The 19,526-nt window shown below is 42.7% G+C and overlaps 1 protein-coding gene across 5 annotated transcripts in view; it reads left to right on the forward strand.

The window, feature by feature from the left end:
* LOC138283366 (interleukin-18-like) overlaps positions 1-19,526 on the forward strand; it is a 233,394-nt gene that overhangs the window by 39,197 nt on the left and 174,671 nt on the right. For all 5 annotated transcript variants that reach the window (XM_069221346.1, XM_069221349.1, XM_069221344.1 and 2 more), the window contains exons 2-3: positions 7,260-7,336; positions 18,288-18,316. In XM_069221346.1, coding sequence (XP_069077447.1) covers positions 7,287-7,336; positions 18,288-18,316 — 79 coding nt within the window. In that variant the 5' untranslated portion in view covers positions 7,260-7,286. The remainder of the gene's footprint in view (positions 1-7,259; positions 7,337-18,287; positions 18,317-19,526) is intronic.

Raw genomic sequence — 19,526 nt, forward strand, 5'->3', positions numbered from 1 at the left:
GCTTACATAGTGCACCAAGGTTTTTTGAATTAGTTGTGCTTAGACCAGCCGCATCTTTCTTATACTCCTTTCTTTGGGTACACAATAAATTATAGATCTTTGATGGTAACTTTAGATGCTTCCAAGCCCCACCCTAACAGAGCCTGTGATGGTGTGACTTTAAAAGTAAGAGTGAGATGGTGAGCCATATGTCCCATTGCTGAGCATCTTTGATACTACTGCTACTATTGCTAGCATTACTATCATTGTCACTGTTGCTCCGGCCTTTAACTGCCACTGGCTACTCATCCTTGAGTATCCCCCCTTTGATGTCACAGGGCCGCCACAGCAGTCGGTAGTAGTTTTATCAATATCAGGCTAAGAGTCGGCTTTAGATCCCAGGTTAGACACATCAGATAAGCAAAAGAAGGCCTCTTCTATGTTTGAAACCTGTGTCTGTGGTACTGTAGACTTTGTAGGTTTTTCCGTCTCATTTGAAGCTGTTTCCAGACTTTTGGTAGTGATTTTTCCAATATCAAGATCAGTCTTATGATAGGGTGGTAGGTTAGCCTGTCTTTGAAATGTTTTATTGCACAAATCAATAGATTGATCAGAACTAGTACCACTGAAAAATACTGGGTGTCTGCAGTTGTATCAGGTATCATATAGGGAGGAAGGAGGGGTAGCAAACAAACTGGAGGCAATGGAGGAAACAGAGTTGGGATGTGTAACATCTTGTGTAGCCTCTTCTAAACCTTCTAGTTGAAGTGTAGGAGAAATAGCAAGAGTATGATCAGAAATTATTAGTACGCACAATAGTCACAGCCACTTCACTGTATCTTTTTAATTGTCTGTGGCACCCAAGAATCCTTGGTTTTATAAATCAGAGAGGATTGCAGAAGTTTTGCAGGTTTATATTGTTACTAAAATACAGACTGCCTCCCTCAACGTGGTATGGGATTATATGAATGCTATCATAAGAGAATCTGCCCTCACATATACAATTTCAAGAGATAGAAACGATCGATCTAGAGCTAATTAAATAAGAACTTTATTGCAAACATTGGAATCAAAATATGCACTCTCATTGGCTAAGCAAAGTGATCACTTTATTTAGGAGATTATATTCACTCATTTCAATGCTATCACTATGTTCCTATAGAAAAAGTAATTGGATAGGGCATCTTATCGATTTCATCAAAATCAATTTAAATGTTTTGCTTTAATTAAAATGTGAGCCGTATTTTAATTTCAAGAATCACAGAAGTAGTAGCTAAAAATGTATTGCAGAAATCTGCTAAAGGCACTATAGTAAGAAGAAAACATATAGGCCCGTATTTATACTCCGTTTGCGCCGAATTAGCGTCGTTTTTTTCGACGCAAATTCGGCGCAAAACTAACGCCATATTTATACTTTGGCGTTAGACGCGTCTAGCGCCAAAGTATTGGCAAATAGCGTAATTTTTTTGCGTGAACGCCTTCCTTGCGTTAATGAGATGCAAGGAAGGCGTTCCCGTCTAAAAAAATGACGGCGACGCAAATGCGTCGTATTTATACTCCCGGGCAAAAATCACGCCCGGGAGTTGGCGGGTCAAAAAACCCCGCATTTGCGCCACTATTTAACGCCTGGGTCAGGGTAGGCGTTAAGGGGCCTGTGGGCTCAAAATGAGCCCACAGGTGCCCTCCCCTGCCCCCAGGGACCCCCCCTGCCACCCCTGCCCACCCCAAGAGGACACCCAAGGATGGAGGGACCCACCCCAGGGACATTCAGGTAAGTTCAGGTAAGTATAATTTTTTATATTTTTTAATTTTTTTGGGTGGCATAGGGGGGCCTTATTTGTGCCCCCCTACATGCCACTATGCCCAATGACCATGCCCAGGGGACATAAGTCCCCTGGGCATGGCCATTGGGCAAGGGGGCATGACTCCTGTCTTTACTAAGACAGGAGTCATTTAAATGGCGTCTGGGCGTCGAAAAAATGGCGCAAATCGGGTTAAGACGATTTTTTAGCATCAACCCGACTTGCGCCATTTTAAGACGCCCTAGCGCCATTTTCCCCCTACGCCGGCGCTGCCTGGTCTATGTGGTTTTTTTCCACGCACACCAGGCAGCGCCGGTCTGCTTGCGCCGGCTAACGCCATTCCATAAATACGGCACCCGCATGGCGCTTCGGAATGGCGTTAGACGGCGCTAAATTTTTTGACGCTAAACTGCGTTAGCGCAGTTTAGCGTCAAAAAGTATAAATATGGGCCATAATTTTCACATTCCAAGACCACTACTTACATTTCTGCCAAGAGCAACAACAATCTAGACAATCAGAAATTCTTAGGTATATTTATGAATTAAATGCTCCTATGTTACATCTTCACGATGCCAAATTACAAAAACACCTATGATAGAGGAGAAGCTATGTATGGCAATTAAGGACTTATCTTCTGATAGATCACTTGGCCCATATTCTATTCCTGTGGAGGTTAATGAAGTCCTTACCAATATCTTCCATTAAATCTATTTGATGCTAATAATTACACGATATCCACTTAATCGAAAGACACTCATTTTGCTGTATTTTTAAGACAGGAGTCAGCAGTGTTGACTTGGTATCCTGGGCATTCTTATGGCATTTACTGAGTAGTACTGGATTCAGTCCTAGGATAATTAGATGGATCCAAGCTTTATATGGAAATATTACCTTCTGCAAAGAAATGAAATTCTCCCATACTTAATTGTAATTCATACAATGGAATACAAAGGATGGAAAGAAAAAATTGCCATTTGTCATGAAAATATTTTGCTTCACTTTTCATATAACTTTATGGTCTCAGTGTAGCAGTTATTTCAAATTCATTATCATCAAAGAAGCAATTGATTGAAGATTTTCCTCATTGTTTAGAAGAATCTCAAACCCTGCATTTAATGTTAAGATTTGGTGTCATCAAAAATATACATATTATCAAATGTCAACAGGTATAAACGTTGGACCCTCCTCAGATCATCTCTTCAATTTACTGCTGGACTGGTGGAGGACCCCCAGAAAGACTGCCTTGACCTTCCGAAGACTGCCCTGCTGCTTCAGGTCTGCTTTGTACCTGAGAGGACTGCCCTGCTGCTACCAGAGGACTTCCCTGCTGCTTGAGACCTGTCTTGCTGTTTAATCCCATGACTACCAGAGTGACTGCAAAGGCTAGTTGGCTGGCCTCCAGTTCTGAGCTACAGTGACACAAATACTCTTACATCTTTAGACCTGCAACTGCACCCTGATTGAAGAGAGCCCTGTCCTCCAAGTGATACCTCACCAGTCCTGGACCCTTGGAAGTGGGACTATAGGTGCCCAAGCTGCCAGAAACTGAAACTTGGGACTTAAAAAAAATTCCACCAAAAAGTGATCTGAGAACTGACAGGAGACTGGGGCCTACCTGGCCACTGATCTGCCTGAGGTGCATTGCCTGTTGGTCTGACTTTGTGGTAGTTCCTGTTATGGTATTATCTGCAGTAGCAAATCCACTTCTGCAGGTCCTCCCAGGAAGGCTATCTGGTCTTGTGAAGCCCTCGTCAGATTCAGCCTGTAGCTTCCAAAAAAGTAGCAAACTCTGAGTGTTGAAATCTTTACATAACTTCATCCTGTGCCTCCCCGACTACAATGCCTCCTCCTCAGACACCGCTAGCTGCCTTGCCCCACTGAACTTTGCCTTCTCAGGAACTTTTCTTCAAAGTTTCTTCTAAGTCCACATGTAAGCAGAGACCAGGACCAATCCAGCTCGCGTATCTGAAATGCGTTCCATTGCGACGGGCCATAACGTTTGACTTTGCCCCAGTCTCATGGTGTTAGATGCCAGCAGTAGGCACTTTGATTTTTTAGTGCCTATTTTTCACTAAAACTTAAAACATTTATAACTGTGGTTCTACTGATTGGATTTAATTAGTTTCAGTGTCAAATTATTTATTCATTTTTTCTCTTTTTTTCTATCCTTGTGTGGGATTTTTTGTGTTATGTTTTCATTGTATTACTGTTCACTGTTTATGTACTGCATACATACCTTACACATTGCCTCTAAGTCTAAGTGAAGCCTGACTGCTTTCATGCCAAGCTACAAGAGGGGTAAGCACAGGTTAAATTAAGTGCTTTTTATGCTTCACACTGACAAGGATTGTGGTTCTTGCTTGAGAAGATTCTGCAACCAAAAAACATATTTCCTACATGTTAGAAATGGGGTTTCTGGTTGGCTAGGGTATGCACCTCAGCCAGGCAGAACCTACCCACTCTAGTCAGGGCTAGGGAGTTACACATCCAAGATAACCCCTGCTCACCCCCTTGGTAGCATGGCACGAGCAGTCAGGCTTAACCCGGAGGCAATGTGTAAAGCGTTTGCACAACACACAACACACATGACGCAAAATGTACACCACAAAGTAAAAACAACACTGAGCTATGTAAAAATAATCTGTATTGCACAAAACATAATTAGACCAACATTACACGTAAGTAATACCCTGCTACCTTAGCAGTTGTCAGAATGTTACACAAGTTACTAATACTGTGCAAGAATATGCAGTTGTCACATTAGAACACGTAAGTACTCAGGATTCTGCAACATAAGCAGTAGTCAGGAATTAGAGTAAAAGATATATGCACTTGTCGTGAACAATCCCCAAATAAAAGAACCATTAGAGAATATATCACAAGTCATATGAATACATATCAGCTAGACATGCCCCTAAAAGGAACATCAGCACATATATGTAGAACAGTAAACAGGTAGGAAATAGAAACATCCACAAGTCTGTATTAGGCTCCTAGAGCCTAGATTTCCTAAAGAGTACCTGCTTGCTGGTGGAAGAGGCACTTCCAGTGCCTAGAAGTTGAGCCTGGGGGCCCCTGGCGCTCCTATGTGCAAAAAAGGGGGCCATGCGGTGCTCTTTGGGGGGAGGGGTGATCAGCACCCTCTCTCCTGGGTTTAGAACGGGCCCCTATGGGGACCTGTGATCTTTGGGGGCCCCCCCGGGCCTCTAATGGCCCTCTCCGAGGGGGGGGCAAAAGCCAATGGTTTAGCGTAGTCGGGGCGATCGCGCCCCTACCACAGTGATCGGGGGAAAGGGAACTCCCTTTCTCCCCCGTGTCCTGCTTGTTAGAGCGGCAGCCGCCCTTGTCCACGGTGCGGCTGCCTAATGAGGAAGCGGGGAACGAAGGGGCCTCTGATGAGGCTCCTCACCTGTTTCCCCATGCGGCCGCACCCGATCCGGATCTGCGAGCCGCATTTCTGCTTTCCCTCGTCCGCAAGGGAAGCAGAGTTGAGGAAGGGGAGCCGAGGTGTGCCCCGGGGGCACTCTGAAAAGGGCGCGTCACCCGGGGACACGGTAGGAGCGTGCAAGCTCCTTCTTTTACCTTCGGTCAGTGCCCCAGGGGCACCAGGATCAGAGCAAACCTCACGCTGAAGTCAAACTGCGGCACCTGGGTCGAGGCAGTGATTTGGGGTCCTCAAATCCAGGCAGAGCACTAAAGAGAGAGCGAGGGCTTGTTTCCCAGCCCAGGTTGCGGCAGTGATTTGGGATCCCAATAAAGCGCTTCCCAAAGCGCTCAGGCAAAGTTGTTGAGTGTGTTTGCAGGGGTCATGGGCCACAGCACCCTGTCCCTGGGAGCAAGCACGAAAAGAAAGAGTACAGGGCTGGTGGGCCCAGCTACAGGTCAGCACAAGGGGTGCAGGTGGTGGCAGTTCCTCCTAGTGACCAGGCAGGTCACAGGTCAGCACAACAGCAGCAGTCCAAGGTGGTTTTCTGGTGGGTCCATTCATCAGCGTTCTGTGTCCAGTTTCAGGTACCAAGAATGTTCAAATTGTGGGGAAAACTTCCCTGTACTTATAGTCAGTTCTTACAGTGTTTTGCAATGGTAGGGGGAGGAAGTTCCAGCCAGTTACAACTGGTCCTGGGAGTGCCCCCTCTCTCCTTTCAGTAGAGACTCCAAACATCAGTGGGGGGTTAACAACCCTATTGTGTGAGGCCAGGGCACAGTCTTTACAAATGCAGGTGTGCCCCGCCTCTCCCTTCTCGCAGCCCAGGAAGGCTTTACAATATGTAGATGCACCTCTGTGTCACCTCCCTGTGTTCAGGCTGTCTGAGAAGTATGCCCAAAGCCCCAACTGTCAGTCTGCCCAGACGTTGATTGGAGACAAGCTGCAAAACACCAAAGTCATAAGCACAGATAAATGCGCACTTTCTAGAAGTGGCATTTCTGTGATAGTAATAAAAAATACACCTACACCAGTAAGCAGCATTTCTTACCACTATCACAACCATACCAAACATGCCTACGCTACCCCTCATAAATCAGACAATACCCCTTACACATAAGGCAGGGCATTTCCAATGCAATCCTATGAGGAGGCAGCACTAACAGCAGTGAGACAACAAGTTAGGCTGTTTGTTACTACCAGGACAGGCCACGCTACATGGCACATGTTCTTCCTTCTACATACATGGCACCCTGCCCAAAGGGCTAGCTAGGGCGTACCTTAGGGGTGACTTACATGTAGTAAAAGGGGAGTTCTGGGCCTGGCAAGTAAATTTAGATGCCAGGTCTCTGTGGCAGGAAACTGCGCACACAGGCTCTGCGCTAGCAGGCCTTAGATAGGTTTGACAGGCTACTTCAGTGGGTGGCGCAGGCAGCGCTGCAGGCCCACTAGTAGCATTTAATTTACAGGCCCTGGGTATAGGGATACCACTTTACAAGGGACATATAGGTAAATTAAATATGCCAATCAGATATCATCCAATCATACCAAATTTGTAAGAGAGAGCACATGCACTTTAGCACTGGTTAGCAGTGAGAAAGTGCTCAGAGTCAAAACGTCAGCAAACAAAGGTCAGAAAAATAAGGAGGCAAAAAAAAAAAAATTCTGGGGAATGACCCTGTAAAAGGGCCAGGTCCAACACTACACTGATAATAGGCAATGTCGCAAAAGATACACATAACAACAGTAAATTGATCTCTGTGTGTAAACATGAGATGTAGATAGTATGGTATTGTTGTGATTTACAAATAAAACTGTAACATTGTCCAGAGCAATAGCAAAAAGCCAAGACATGACCCCGGTTTCTGAAAATTGAGAGGTAGACTCTGACTGAGTTCAACTGGTAAACAAAGAAATTTGATAGAGAATTAACTCAGCAAAACATGGAGTGCTGGGATAGTGGTGGGAAAGCAATCAACAGTCACTAGTATTGGGGAAATAAATGGCAAATGACCAACCTGCAGACATTTCTAATATTATTTTTACTTTTCAGGGTGTTATAACAGACATCCTTCCTGCAATGGATCCTAATGACTTGTATGAAACTGCAAAACAAGACAAAGATTCCAAGTAAGTGCTGTATCCAAACAGGCAAAATCAAAGCACACAATTAAAAATGTCACATAAAGCATTATACCTAAAATCCTTTTCTGGGGCTTCATGAAATATCTGTTAAATTTTGAATATTTTTCTAGAGACTGCCTCTTCTCCACTTTCTGGTAGAGTCTCCCAAATGTCTGTTCTTATGAACAAATACATAGTTTCATGATTTCAACTTTTGGTGGCTTTGTTTGCTTTTAGAACTTTAAGATGTCATCTCTAATGGATTTTCCAGTCGTGGCTCGCTGCATGATGAAGGGGCGGGGTGGCGCATGCGGGGGAGGGGGAAACAAAAACTTTAAATTAAAAAATAAAAACTTACCTGGGTGCCCCGTCGTTGCTCCTCCGTCCCCGCAGCAGGCACAGGCTCCCAGCCCGCCCTGTGGCTAATCCTGATGCTGCTCAGAACAGCATTGGGATTGGCTGGAGCGCCCAGCCAGGGCACTCCCACGTGGACTGGGAGCCTGTGCCTGCTCTCTCCAGCTTGGCAACACAGTGCCGGGATGGAGAGAGCACAGTGCACCCGAGACGGACGGCCAAACACGCATGCTCACTGAGAGGAGTACACAGCGCACTCCCCTAGACCCCGTCATCCCTATCGGCCCGCCCCATTAACAATGAAAGGATAGTAAACACAGTTTGTTATCCTTTCATTGTTAAAGTTTTGCAGCTGCTGCTGCTCGCAGTGGGTGACGCTCCTCTCCCATAGCGGAGGAGCTGCCGCTGGTATTTTCTCAATGCAGTATTGTCCACTGTAGATCCAGGTGTTAGATCTATGGCATATTTTAGAAGCTCCACAGAAGAAAAATGTATATAAAATTAATGTAAATGCTACTCATTTACATAGTCGGAAGTTATCCTAAAAATCTAGAATCCTGGAATTTCACACTTGTCTTTGAAAACATTTTTTTCAATATGGTTAGATGCAAAGAAATATGACATTGAGGGATCTCTACAAAGGAACCTGGCAGAAATATGATTAATGGAAAACAATAAAACAAGAACATTATGTAAGAATGACATGTTGAAACATTGAAAATGAATAGGCTAGAGCGTAGTCTGAATATTTACTGGATCATTGATGTATTGAGGTTACACCTGAAGACCACATTCATACTTTGTTTGACAGTATCAAGAAAAAGAACATCTGAGAAGGTTCCCATTTCCATTTAAAAACTGTTCCTGGGATGTTTCAGCCCTCAGGCTTGAAGCCCAATGACACAGTATGCATCATTATCAATTTAGTTAACACACCTCTGTAGACATATTGTCAGTTATCATAATTCCCTAGCATGTCTGTGTAATTGGATTCTATAATCTACTGGACTCACAAAATCAGTTTCCACAATTACAGTATTGTCACATTGCCGGTTTCTACAGCAATGTTTAATCATTTTACTATAAAACCTTACCATACTTACAGGTCTGGCCTATCTTTTTTATGTGGGAAGTCTTCACCATAAGTATGGAGACTCTGCAGTCATAAAGATGCTACTAGTAAAATGTGTTCATGAATACTAAAACGTCATAAAGTTACACTAAAGTGTAAATTCACTTGTGTGAATCTGGCCCTGTGGCTACGATGTCCAAACAATCACCCTGACATTTAATTATACATTACATTGCTAATCCCGTCTTCCCACTCCCTACCCTCTCAGCCTCATACAAGTTTCCAAGATAAAATCCTCTATTGCAATTGAAAGGAGTTATGAAGCCTTGTTTGAGTTGAGGATACACATTTTCATAATGCTGCATCATAGTCGTCCCTTGCGAAGGCTTTGGGGAGGTGCTCAAACAGTTTGTACATGAAATCTCCAGCGCAATGTAATAGAAGAGAGTGTTTCACTTCACCATCGGTTACTCGAGTGAAACAAAATAGTTTCGGAACCTTCCTATCCAAGTCCCCCAGTAGGGTGATGCTGTTGCTGGATCAGCTAGCACAGGTTGTAGCATGCCTACCAGAGCGTTTAGCCAGGGGAACTGTCTCTGCAGTTGCGCAGGCGGGGGCATTTCATTCTGATCATCCGTCATGGCTGGGTATTGCGTAGGGCTTTATGGGGTGCAGCACGCTTTCCTTGTTTCTTTTTACTTGTGGGGTGGTGATTGTGTTGTTGTTCACTTTACTGTTTTGATTTCTTCCCCTATCTTTGTTGCCCATGTTTGCTATATTTTGTTTTCCTTTCTGTCTTTTATATATCGTTGGATTATGTTCCTTTGTTGTGATCCTCCCCTTTTCTTTCTATTATTGTTCCTTTTTTTTCTATGAATAGTGTCACAGTCTATCTTTTCTTTCCTGTGTGAGTACATCTCATTTTGCATGCAAATGAGGTCAATACGAGTGTAACAGTCCGCTTGTAATTACATACTTTTTGCATGTGAATAAAATGTTAGTGTAAAACTCCTTCCTTCTGCCTGGAAATTGTCCTGGACATACTGCTAGCAGATTGACACCTCAATGGGCTCAGTGGGCAGAAGACGGGTATGGGCATGGCCCTTTCGTGCAACACAGAAGGGCCTGAGGCTGGTGGTAAATTTGTTACAGAGTAAAGCCTGGTGCTGGGTGGCATTCCGGCTGCCACTGGACAGCAGTGCTGAATCCTGAGGTGAGCGCTAGGGATCAGTGCCCCAGAGGCACTGCGCTCAGGGTTTTCATTGGCCCACAGTGAGCAATGGATGGTGGCAGCCAGGGTTGCTGAGTGGCCATGACTGCTTAAGTAACTTACATCAAGCAAATAAAAAGAAACAATTCAATGAGGAGAGAAAATCGTGCTCAGTGCTCAATCAAATGTGAAGGTGTATTTACAGGAAAATCTATTTATCACTAGATCTTTACATAGCTACAGCCCACATGCCAAGAATGAATTATCGCAAAGCGCGCCCATCCTAATAGTCAGTGGCGTTTCACCTATTGAGGTCATCATCAGTACTCTTATAAATCATAAGTCTGACAGGTGCCTACATGGAATTGGGGGGAGGGAGAAACAAAAAATAGGACCGGGTATATCAGCTGCAAATTATGAATAGACACATTGTATGGCCAGTATACAATATTGTCCCATAATTACATACGTAGAAGTGTTATCATGTGATAGAGTGAGCTAGAGAAAGACAGAAATTAATGGCGACTCAAGAAGTGGGTTCCCTCTTGGCAGTAATTGTGTGGAGTGTGACATCGCTATAAGCTCATCCTTGAGAAGGCTCATGCAAGAGGAGACACCTCGAGGAGGAATGGTGGGGTCCAGAGACTCTGAGGAGACAAGCAATGGTTCAAGGGAGGTAGCCCAAACAACTGCTGAAAATTATGGGCAAGGCTTCTGCTACATAAAAAAGGGATTTACCTGCTTTTTATCAAGCACACAACAATTAGGTCAATGGTGTTACTGAATGTACGTAAAAGAACATGAGTGGCATGAGTGCACAGTTAGAGTGCTTACTAAGTGATCACTGCATTTGCTAAACAGGGAAAGAGAATATGGCAAATATTACATCTATGGCCTATCCAATTATAGACCTGCCAACCTGAACAAAAAACTCACCGTGTGAGGAGGGGGTGGAGCTGAGGAGGGAGCGGGCCCTATGCTGGAAGTACCTATGATGCATCTTTGCCCCACCCCACCCCCAATCTCCTCTCCTCCAAAAAAGAAAGCTTTTTGAGTCTAGTGCCTATGTCCTGTGGTGTCTTCACACCCCTTTATGGATGTCAGCAATCTAAAAACCTCTGAAAATGAACTAGAAATCCACTATTTTCAGTTGTTTTCAGTTTTTTTTCCCTGCCACCATGTGATAGTGGCTCCTCACCAGGTGACCGATTGATAGAAACGGATATCATGTGTCACACAGTGGCACTGTGTGAGTTGACAGGTCTGAAATCAAAGCAGGGTACATAGCCATAAAATCTAACCTATTCTCTACGAATGCAGAGAACGTGTTCTGGAAAACATAGTCTCATTAAAGGTGAACCAGCTAGCATGAGCCAGCAAGATAATGGATGTTAGTAACTATAGGCAGGAAATCGACTATTATGCAGGAAGCGGCGTCTCTACACTGAAGAGAACTTTCAAAAATTGCATTTGATTGGTGGCCAATTGGGAAGCATGATTTTCTTATCTCGTTGAATTGTTTCTGTTTGTTTGATGACATTTACTTATTTCAGTATTTATTATTAAATCTGCGGTAAGATCATGAGGCCAGAAACTTTACACAAATCCTTTCACGGCATGAAGGTTTTTTTGGTCTAGCAATTCTTTGCATTTAACAACTTCAAACGACTTGTAGGCTGCATCCAGCAATAAACAAGCAACATTTAAGGCAACTCACTTACCAGCATGTGATTGCTGTAGACAAGTGTATGTAGGCATCATTCATTTGTTGGCATCATCCTTAGTATTCTCTGTGTATTGGCCTCATATTTTTGGAGACCTTTTTATAGCTTGACAGCAGTCTTCGCCTAAAATAATCTGTGGCTTAAACCAACCAATTCTTCCAAAACCATCATTTATATATCATTGCATAGCAGCTGCCAGGCTCCTGCAAGTTCATTGGTAGAATGACCCAGGCAGCCATCGACCAATAAGCAAATGTGTTTGTTAATAGAGGAAGTTATTAAGAAACAAAAAACAGGTAAAGGCAAGGAGGCATCATTCACAAGGGGTGTAGGGGTTGAGGGCCGGAGTTGTTACTGGGGGCTGGTTTTGCAGCAGAGCTGCAATATTGAACCCAAGCAACAAAGTCAGCGGGCCTGGCCAGCATAATAACTCAGAGGTCCTTGTGTGTTCAACAGTTTTCAGACAACAATAAAAGTGTCAACATTTATATCTCTGGTACTCAGTCGTATTTCTGGAGAGAGATTGGAGTTTTGTCTATTGACAGTTTTGACTCATCTAAAATATAGCATGTGCTTAATATACCTGCTGCAAAGAACATGTACAATGGTGATCAAAGAACTGTGTTTTATCTGCATAACTCAGTGGGTTACTCCTTTTGTCACAGAGATCCTTTTGTGACTTGCAGTTCATAACCTGCAAGCACAGTTAGCTTTGCACTGCCATCAAAGAGTTACGCATAAAACGCATGGTACCAGTTCCAAAGTTATGTTAGTGGCACAGTCTGTCATTTTCCTAATGTTGCTAAAATGGGGTTGTTTGGGTAGAAATACATCCCTTGTAAATCCAACCCCAACTTCAACAGTTGTGCTGCATTTTGAATCCTGAGTTTGTTTCCCCAGACCAAGAACTCTTAAGAATGCCTACCAGTATGGATGACATGAATTCTACACCTTGTTGTCCCTTTTGTCTAATGTAACATTTTCTCTACACTGATATACACAAATATGATTCATTGTCTCTGTATGTGTGTGTGATGTAAAGTGCTCCAACACCCTACACTGGTATAAGAGGCGCTATAAAACCAATGATATAGTTGTGAGAGACGGGCTATGGAGGGATGAGGGTCACTGTTGAAGAATGATAGCGAGGGAATCATTGAAGGGTTCCAACAAAGGTCGTTGTGTCCTGGTGCACTGTAAATTCATCATTTAATATGCTTTAAAAACTAAGGTAGTGAATATGTAATGAAAAATGTTTTTGTATAAAGCACAATTTTTCCTAATGTTGCTAAAATGGGTTTGTTTGAGTAGAAATACATCCCTAGTAAATCCAACCCCAACTTCAACAGTTGTGCTGCATTTTGAATCCCGAGTTTGTGTTTCCCCAGACCAAGAACTCTTAAGAATGCCTACCAGTATGGATGACGTGAATTCTACACCTTGTTGTCCCTTTTGTCTAATGTAACATTTTCTTTACACTGATATACACAAGTATGATTCATCGTCTCTGTATGTGTGTGTGACGTAAAGTGCTCCAACACCATACACTGGTATAAGAGGTGCTATAAAACCAATGATATAGTTGTGAGGCACGGGCTGTGGAGGGATGAGGGGCACTGTTGGAGAATGATAGCGAGGGAATCATTGAGGGATCCCAACAAAGGTAATTGTGTCCTGGTGCACTGTAAAGTCATCATTTAATATGCTTTACAAACTAAGGTAGTGAATATGTAATGAAAAATGTTTTTGTAGAAAGCACAATTTTAGCCATTTTTTGCCCATATGTTATCAGGGGGAACCTCTACCCCCAAATTCCTCTTTTAGTGGTTAGGCTTGCTTGCTGCATCCGCTCACTATCCACCATAAAGGGGCTGATCTGATCAAATTTGCCATAGCTGCTTTGAGTTCCCAGTCCGGCTCTGATCATTCATCTGATATTTATTTAGTATTAGTAGTATTTCTTTAACTTTTTTTAGCAACAGTGGTGCACCTTACATATTACAGGAAAGCATGGCAACATACCCATAGCCATAATAAATATTATCAGAGAAAAGATAGCTGTACAGGAAAAAATATGGAAAGGACCTAGGTAGTGAGCTGACCTGAGAGATTATGGACCAGATTAACAAGGCATTAGCGCCTCTTAGCACCAAACTAGTATCATTTTATTTACTCTAATGTGGTGTTAAGGAGGCCATTCTCCTTCGCCATATTTACAAAGGGGAGCAATGCAAGCATTGTGCCACTTTGTAACCCCTTGCACTGCACTATGCCTGAGCCAATATACAAGGGGGACGTTTTGGCATTAGAAAGTCTGCAAAAATGGTGCAGTGAAATTTACAAGATTTCAGTGCTCCATTTTTAGTGTCATTTTTAACGCCTTTCTAAGGCAGGCATTAAAATGACGCTGCCATTGTTGTCAATGGGCCTCCCTTTGCTTTCAGGATTAGCGCCATCATTTATGGGGCTAATCCTTTAAAGTACCACAATAGCATCATAAATGATGATGTTATTGTCCTAATGTGCGCCATGGTGCATGGCGTCCTTAGGGGGCACAAGGGAGCGGAAGAAAAGTGGCACATCAAAGCTGATGCTCCACTTTCTTGTAAATCTGGCCCTTAGTTTAAAGAGGTGTGTTTTCAAATCCTTACAGAATGTGAGGTCTGAATTTCTTCTGATTTTATTAATAATAGAATACTACAGTCTTGGAGCAAGTCAATAGCATGCCTGCATTTTAATTTTTATAACTGTATAAATATCCACAATTTGGAGGTTTCTGTATCTGTTACAACACTGACCACCAAGGAACTGGAGTTTGTATTTCAGACATGAAGGTTTGCCGGATAGCTAATTTGGTCAGAAAATGTACCCTCCTGCCAGAATATTTAGAGCATATGTTGGTAGGGGGTTACAAAAGATTTGACTGAAATATTAATCTTGAATCTGCAATGCTCTTGACAAAACTCAAATCCAGTATGATAACCAAACCTCAATAGGGTGCTCTGCCCCTGAAAAGGTGTGTCTGATTAGTTCACCCACATTAGTATAAGTTGACTTACTTATAAGTCCTAGTTTGTGGTACCGGTGTAAGTGAAGGTGCCCCTTATGAACTGCAACATCTGTTGTACCACCACAAGTTTGGCAAAGCAAAGAAAAACTCCCAGCCTGCAATTGCTGACTGGCAGAATAGTTTTCAAACTGCTAACCATATTTTGCCTTTTAAACTAATGAGAAAATGAGAAAATCCAGACCTTCCCTTTTCATATATTTAAATCAGCCACAAGGTAGGCCTATTGAGCACTAAGACAGAGTACTGCATAATAAAAAGAAGTTGATGGATTTTTATGTGTCCTAACAGTAAAAGCTCCAAGATGCCATTTTTGCTGTGCAAAGGCTAGTAGCCTCAGTGGTGTGTATAGAGTTACACACTGACAGTTCAGCTGTGCTAACTTCTGAATGGGACTACTAAAGTTGGTGCTTCAAGGCATTAAAATAATCATTACATTAAACCGACTTTGATGTGCAAGTCAAATTTAATTTAACTTAATTGCAAATTGCAACTTTAGAAAGTTGCCAATGTTGCCAGAGTTTTCCAGTGACTATTTACATTTGCTGGCCACAAGATTTTCTTCTGCCTGCCTGGGGCGAGGTGTGAATGACTCTCAGGAAGAAACACAAAGGCTCTGTCAAGGCAGGAGGTGTGACCTCCCCCATAGCAGAAAGGCCAAACTAGGTGTGAGTCCAAAAGGCGAACTTCAAAGGGGAAGCTGCCTTTGAACGGCAAATGGTGAACACACAGAGGAGGAGGAGCTGCTCTTTTGTTTTTGAAGGCAGGGGGGCATCTTCGGCAGAAAAGGAAAGCTGCTGCCAAACCGCTTATCAAGGGCAGTAAGGCCCCCAAGTAGTCACTCCTCTAGGATAAGCTACAGAGCTCCATTCACTGAGAGAAGGGTTTGCCATTTTAGGAGTGAGCAGAATATTGCACTGTTGGATAGCTAGATGACACAGTTTGCATGAAGTGATCATCACGCACGAGGAGACCTGGTAACCCATTGGCTAGTAGGGCAAGTTGTGGGCATTAAAGTGGCAGCCCTGGGACCCAGACCTCAGGTCATGTCTGCACTGGAGAGAGGTCCGAAGAAAGTCTGTCCTGATCGTCCCTTAACCCGGCAAAGAGAGACTGCACCAAATACTGGACTGTCCTGCTAATTCTTGGGCTAGCATAGAGAGGATTGTGCTTGTGGTGCCCTGCTTGAGGACAAGTCATTCATGAGCCCAGACAAAAGAGGTGCATTCCAAGAGTAAGTTGACTGACTTTTCTGTTACACCTCTAGGACCACAGAAGCTCAAGAAATCTACATTGGCAAGTTTGTAGCCACAATTGCTTGATCACCACTGACCCCTAAAGTGCAGCCTGGGAGGCAGAGCCCTGATCCTCAAAAGTTGCACAGAGTCTGCTGGACTCTGAAGAGTTGGTGTAGTACAGTATTGTTGCCCAAGATGGACATTGGCCTTAGTTAAAGCGAACCGCTGGATTCGCTGTACCTTGAGACCAATAGACCAGTGGCAACTAATTTTGACTGGACTACATCTGGACTTCAAGTGACATCAACCTCTGTGGCCAAAGTCACCGCACAATACTCATAGCCCAAGAAGTGGCCCAGGGAGTCCGCCAGTCATTCACATCCACATCTGCAGCATCCTTCAACATCCTGTATCCCTTACATTAAGGGCACTCAATTGATGCCCGTGGTGGTTTGCCTCCATAGCCTGGTACTAAACTGGAGACTGCTTTGACTGCGAGGTAACTGTCTTGCCAAGCCTTTTGACCCCTGTGACTTGCTCCCTGCTGGAGTCAGTTATCCAAAATGGGCCTGAGTGGCCAAACACAACTTTACAAAAGTTTTCAAAGTAACCACTAGCTGCAGTAGTTGGCAAAGCTTGTATGCAACTGGAAAGTGAAAAGTGGTCATTTATTATTTGCTTAAAAAATCCTCCAGTGGATTTTGCTCATTTTTGTGTCTAAAAAAATCATAAAAATAAGATCTACTTTCATAAATTGGTGTTGGATTTCCTTCTATGTTGTGTTTCTTTCTTATTTAGCTATTCTGGTACTTCTAAATGCCTTGAACTTGTTCCTATGATAAAGCCTGACTGGCCGAAGCCACATTTACTTAGGGTTTGGCTAAGGTTTTACAAATGAGCCAGATTGGACTGCCAGACAGATTTGTGAGTTTATTACATGGTGAGGTCGCACAGTTGCTTTCCTCACACTGGTCCAAGGAACTCAATTACAACAGAGAAGAAGCGACAAACCACTTGAAGATGCATGGTTTAATTCTCGAGGGAATGTAATCATTTCAGTAACAAACTGATACAGAGGGCCCAGATCCTAAATATTTCTAGCCGTTAGGGTGACTGGAGTGAGCACAAAAAGGTGAATTTACAGACAGTAATCACGATTCACAGAATAGAAATTGGCTGATTTATATCCCCAGAAATTGCACATGCAATAAGCGATAAAGTGGATTTTCTGAAGAATTTCTTAAAGGAACTTGGGGTTGGTAATGAAGAGGTTACGGTAACAGCAGAGAGAGTATGCAACATTGCCATAGCACCCACAAACTGAGAACAATTAGTGTTTATAAATATTTTGAACTGTAATTCTCTTGCTGGAAATACACATAAATCTATTGCAAAAAATGGTGTGAGTGCTTTTCCAGGGTTGAAAAGTAAACAGAATACCCTTGAATTTAACTGAGGTGTATAGGAAGGACTTTCTCATCCTAGAAACATGATTTCACTCGAAGTAAAACAATTTTAAAAGTTACTCTTTCTAAGGCAATTGCTTACACTGCTTACCATTCAGATTGTCTACCATGACCAATACTTAATACTGATAACGAACCATATACTAAGTTATTGAGTAACTGAAGTGGCCATTGAACTCTGCATAGTTGTATAGATTTCTAGTCATACTCTGTTGTTTTTGTGAGTTCCTTGGAGCTGTAAATGGATGCAAATTGTAACTGTGATGCATAGATTTTCAAACACACAACCAGGAATATTGATATCTAGACAGGGACCACATACTCTTGCTCACAATTACAAATATTCAATAAATGGTAAGTAGCATCTTCATTTACTAGGGAGAAAGCAACTAAAGGAGAGGAGTGAAGTACACATGTTGCTTCTTGGAAACTAAAATCACACCCAACAAGAGAGACTTGAAAATTGATTCCATGGCTTGCTGTAGGAAAAAACCTCTGAGGCCTCCCACTTGGTGCTTGAAGAAACCAATACATCTACAACCTCATTATGTAAATAGTACTGTATCATTTTGACCAATCTCTGTTGTTCGTTCAATAAAGTGATCCATAGTTGAATTGCCTATGTGTTTCGCCTCATCCCCCCCAAAAAAACAATTATATTTGTAGCATTCTGTCTCATGACAACCCCACCATTCTCCCTGCTACTGTGATAAAGTAAGTGTTTTTCAAATTTTTGGGCTGGATTATGTGATATAAAAGCTTCATCTTATTGTTTGTTAACTGCTTTACATAGTTACAGCTCACACTTTTCTTCTTTACTCAACAGGAATAATCTCAGTGTATTACAGGAAAAAGGTAAATTGCAACATCACTCATTTGTGTTCTTAAGGCATTGAACTCTGCACTGTATAGTAAATTACAAATAATAATTAATTTATTTTGGAACACAATATGATTGTTATCCTAAATAACAAATGTGCCATTGTTCTAGCATGTCACCCTTCTCCGTTATTTCCACAATCTGCTATGCATAGACTTCCGCTATGATACAGCTACGCCAAGCCCATCCTTGCCTGCCACATTTTGCTTCTGGCATGGTGCTGGCATTTCAGCGTACTCTGCAGCACCCTTGTATCATAATTTCCCTGGCAGACTGAACATATTAATATTTATCTAAGAGTGGGCCACTTGTCATCTGGAACAGGTCTCTCTCCAAATAGCCCTGGAATTCTACATGCAGATTAACACTTGTCGCCATTATCCTCTTTCGGGTTTGTTCAAAATATTTATGGTAGCCTTATAGCCTGCTGCCTAGGGCTATACCAGTTGTTAAAGGCCCTGAACCTGCGTTGTAGGCCAGAGCTGCAGGCAAGGGCCTATAATAAGGGTGAGGGTTTTAACAATTGGTATAGCCCGAGATAGAAGGGCTAAATGACATTAGAACTTTTCATCCAATGAGGATACAAATTTCTAAATTAAAAAAGGAGACGTTTGAAGAAAAACATTGGAATGTTGTAGCTCTGGCTTATACCAGCCATTATAAACCCAAAGCTACTCTGTTGTCTTCAATGGAACTGCCAACATTCCAATGTTCTTATGTAAGTAGAACGTTAGAATGTTGAGAGTTCCTTTGAAGACAATAGACTATCTCTGGGCCAAGAATGGTCAGTAATGGCTGGTGTAGACCTTCTTCTCCAACATTCTGATATTTTTGAAGTTTCTTTCAATCTAATTTAGAACGTTCTACTCTCAGTGGGTGGGATATTCTAATAGTCTTATAGCCCTTCTGCCTTGTGCTCTACTGCTTTTAAAGGCCCTCTACGTTGGGTTCACTGCCTATTACAACTGATACGCCCCTCAACAATGGACTGTATTTCAATAGTATATCTTTATTTGTCTCTGGAGATCTGTGGGCATGTCCAGCCTTATATTTCTTTTGATAATTTATTTATAAGGTGATACCTATCGGGTAACCATCAATTACCCTTAGAGGTCGGCACAAATCTTTGGATGCAGATAGGGGTGAGATAGCATCATAACAGTCAATATCAATCAGATCAAATCA

This window comes from Pleurodeles waltl, chromosome 3_1 (genome assembly GCF_031143425.1).
Source record: "Pleurodeles waltl isolate 20211129_DDA chromosome 3_1, aPleWal1.hap1.20221129, whole genome shotgun sequence".
In the NCBI taxonomy this organism is placed as follows: Eukaryota; Metazoa; Chordata; class Amphibia; order Caudata; family Salamandridae; genus Pleurodeles; species Pleurodeles waltl.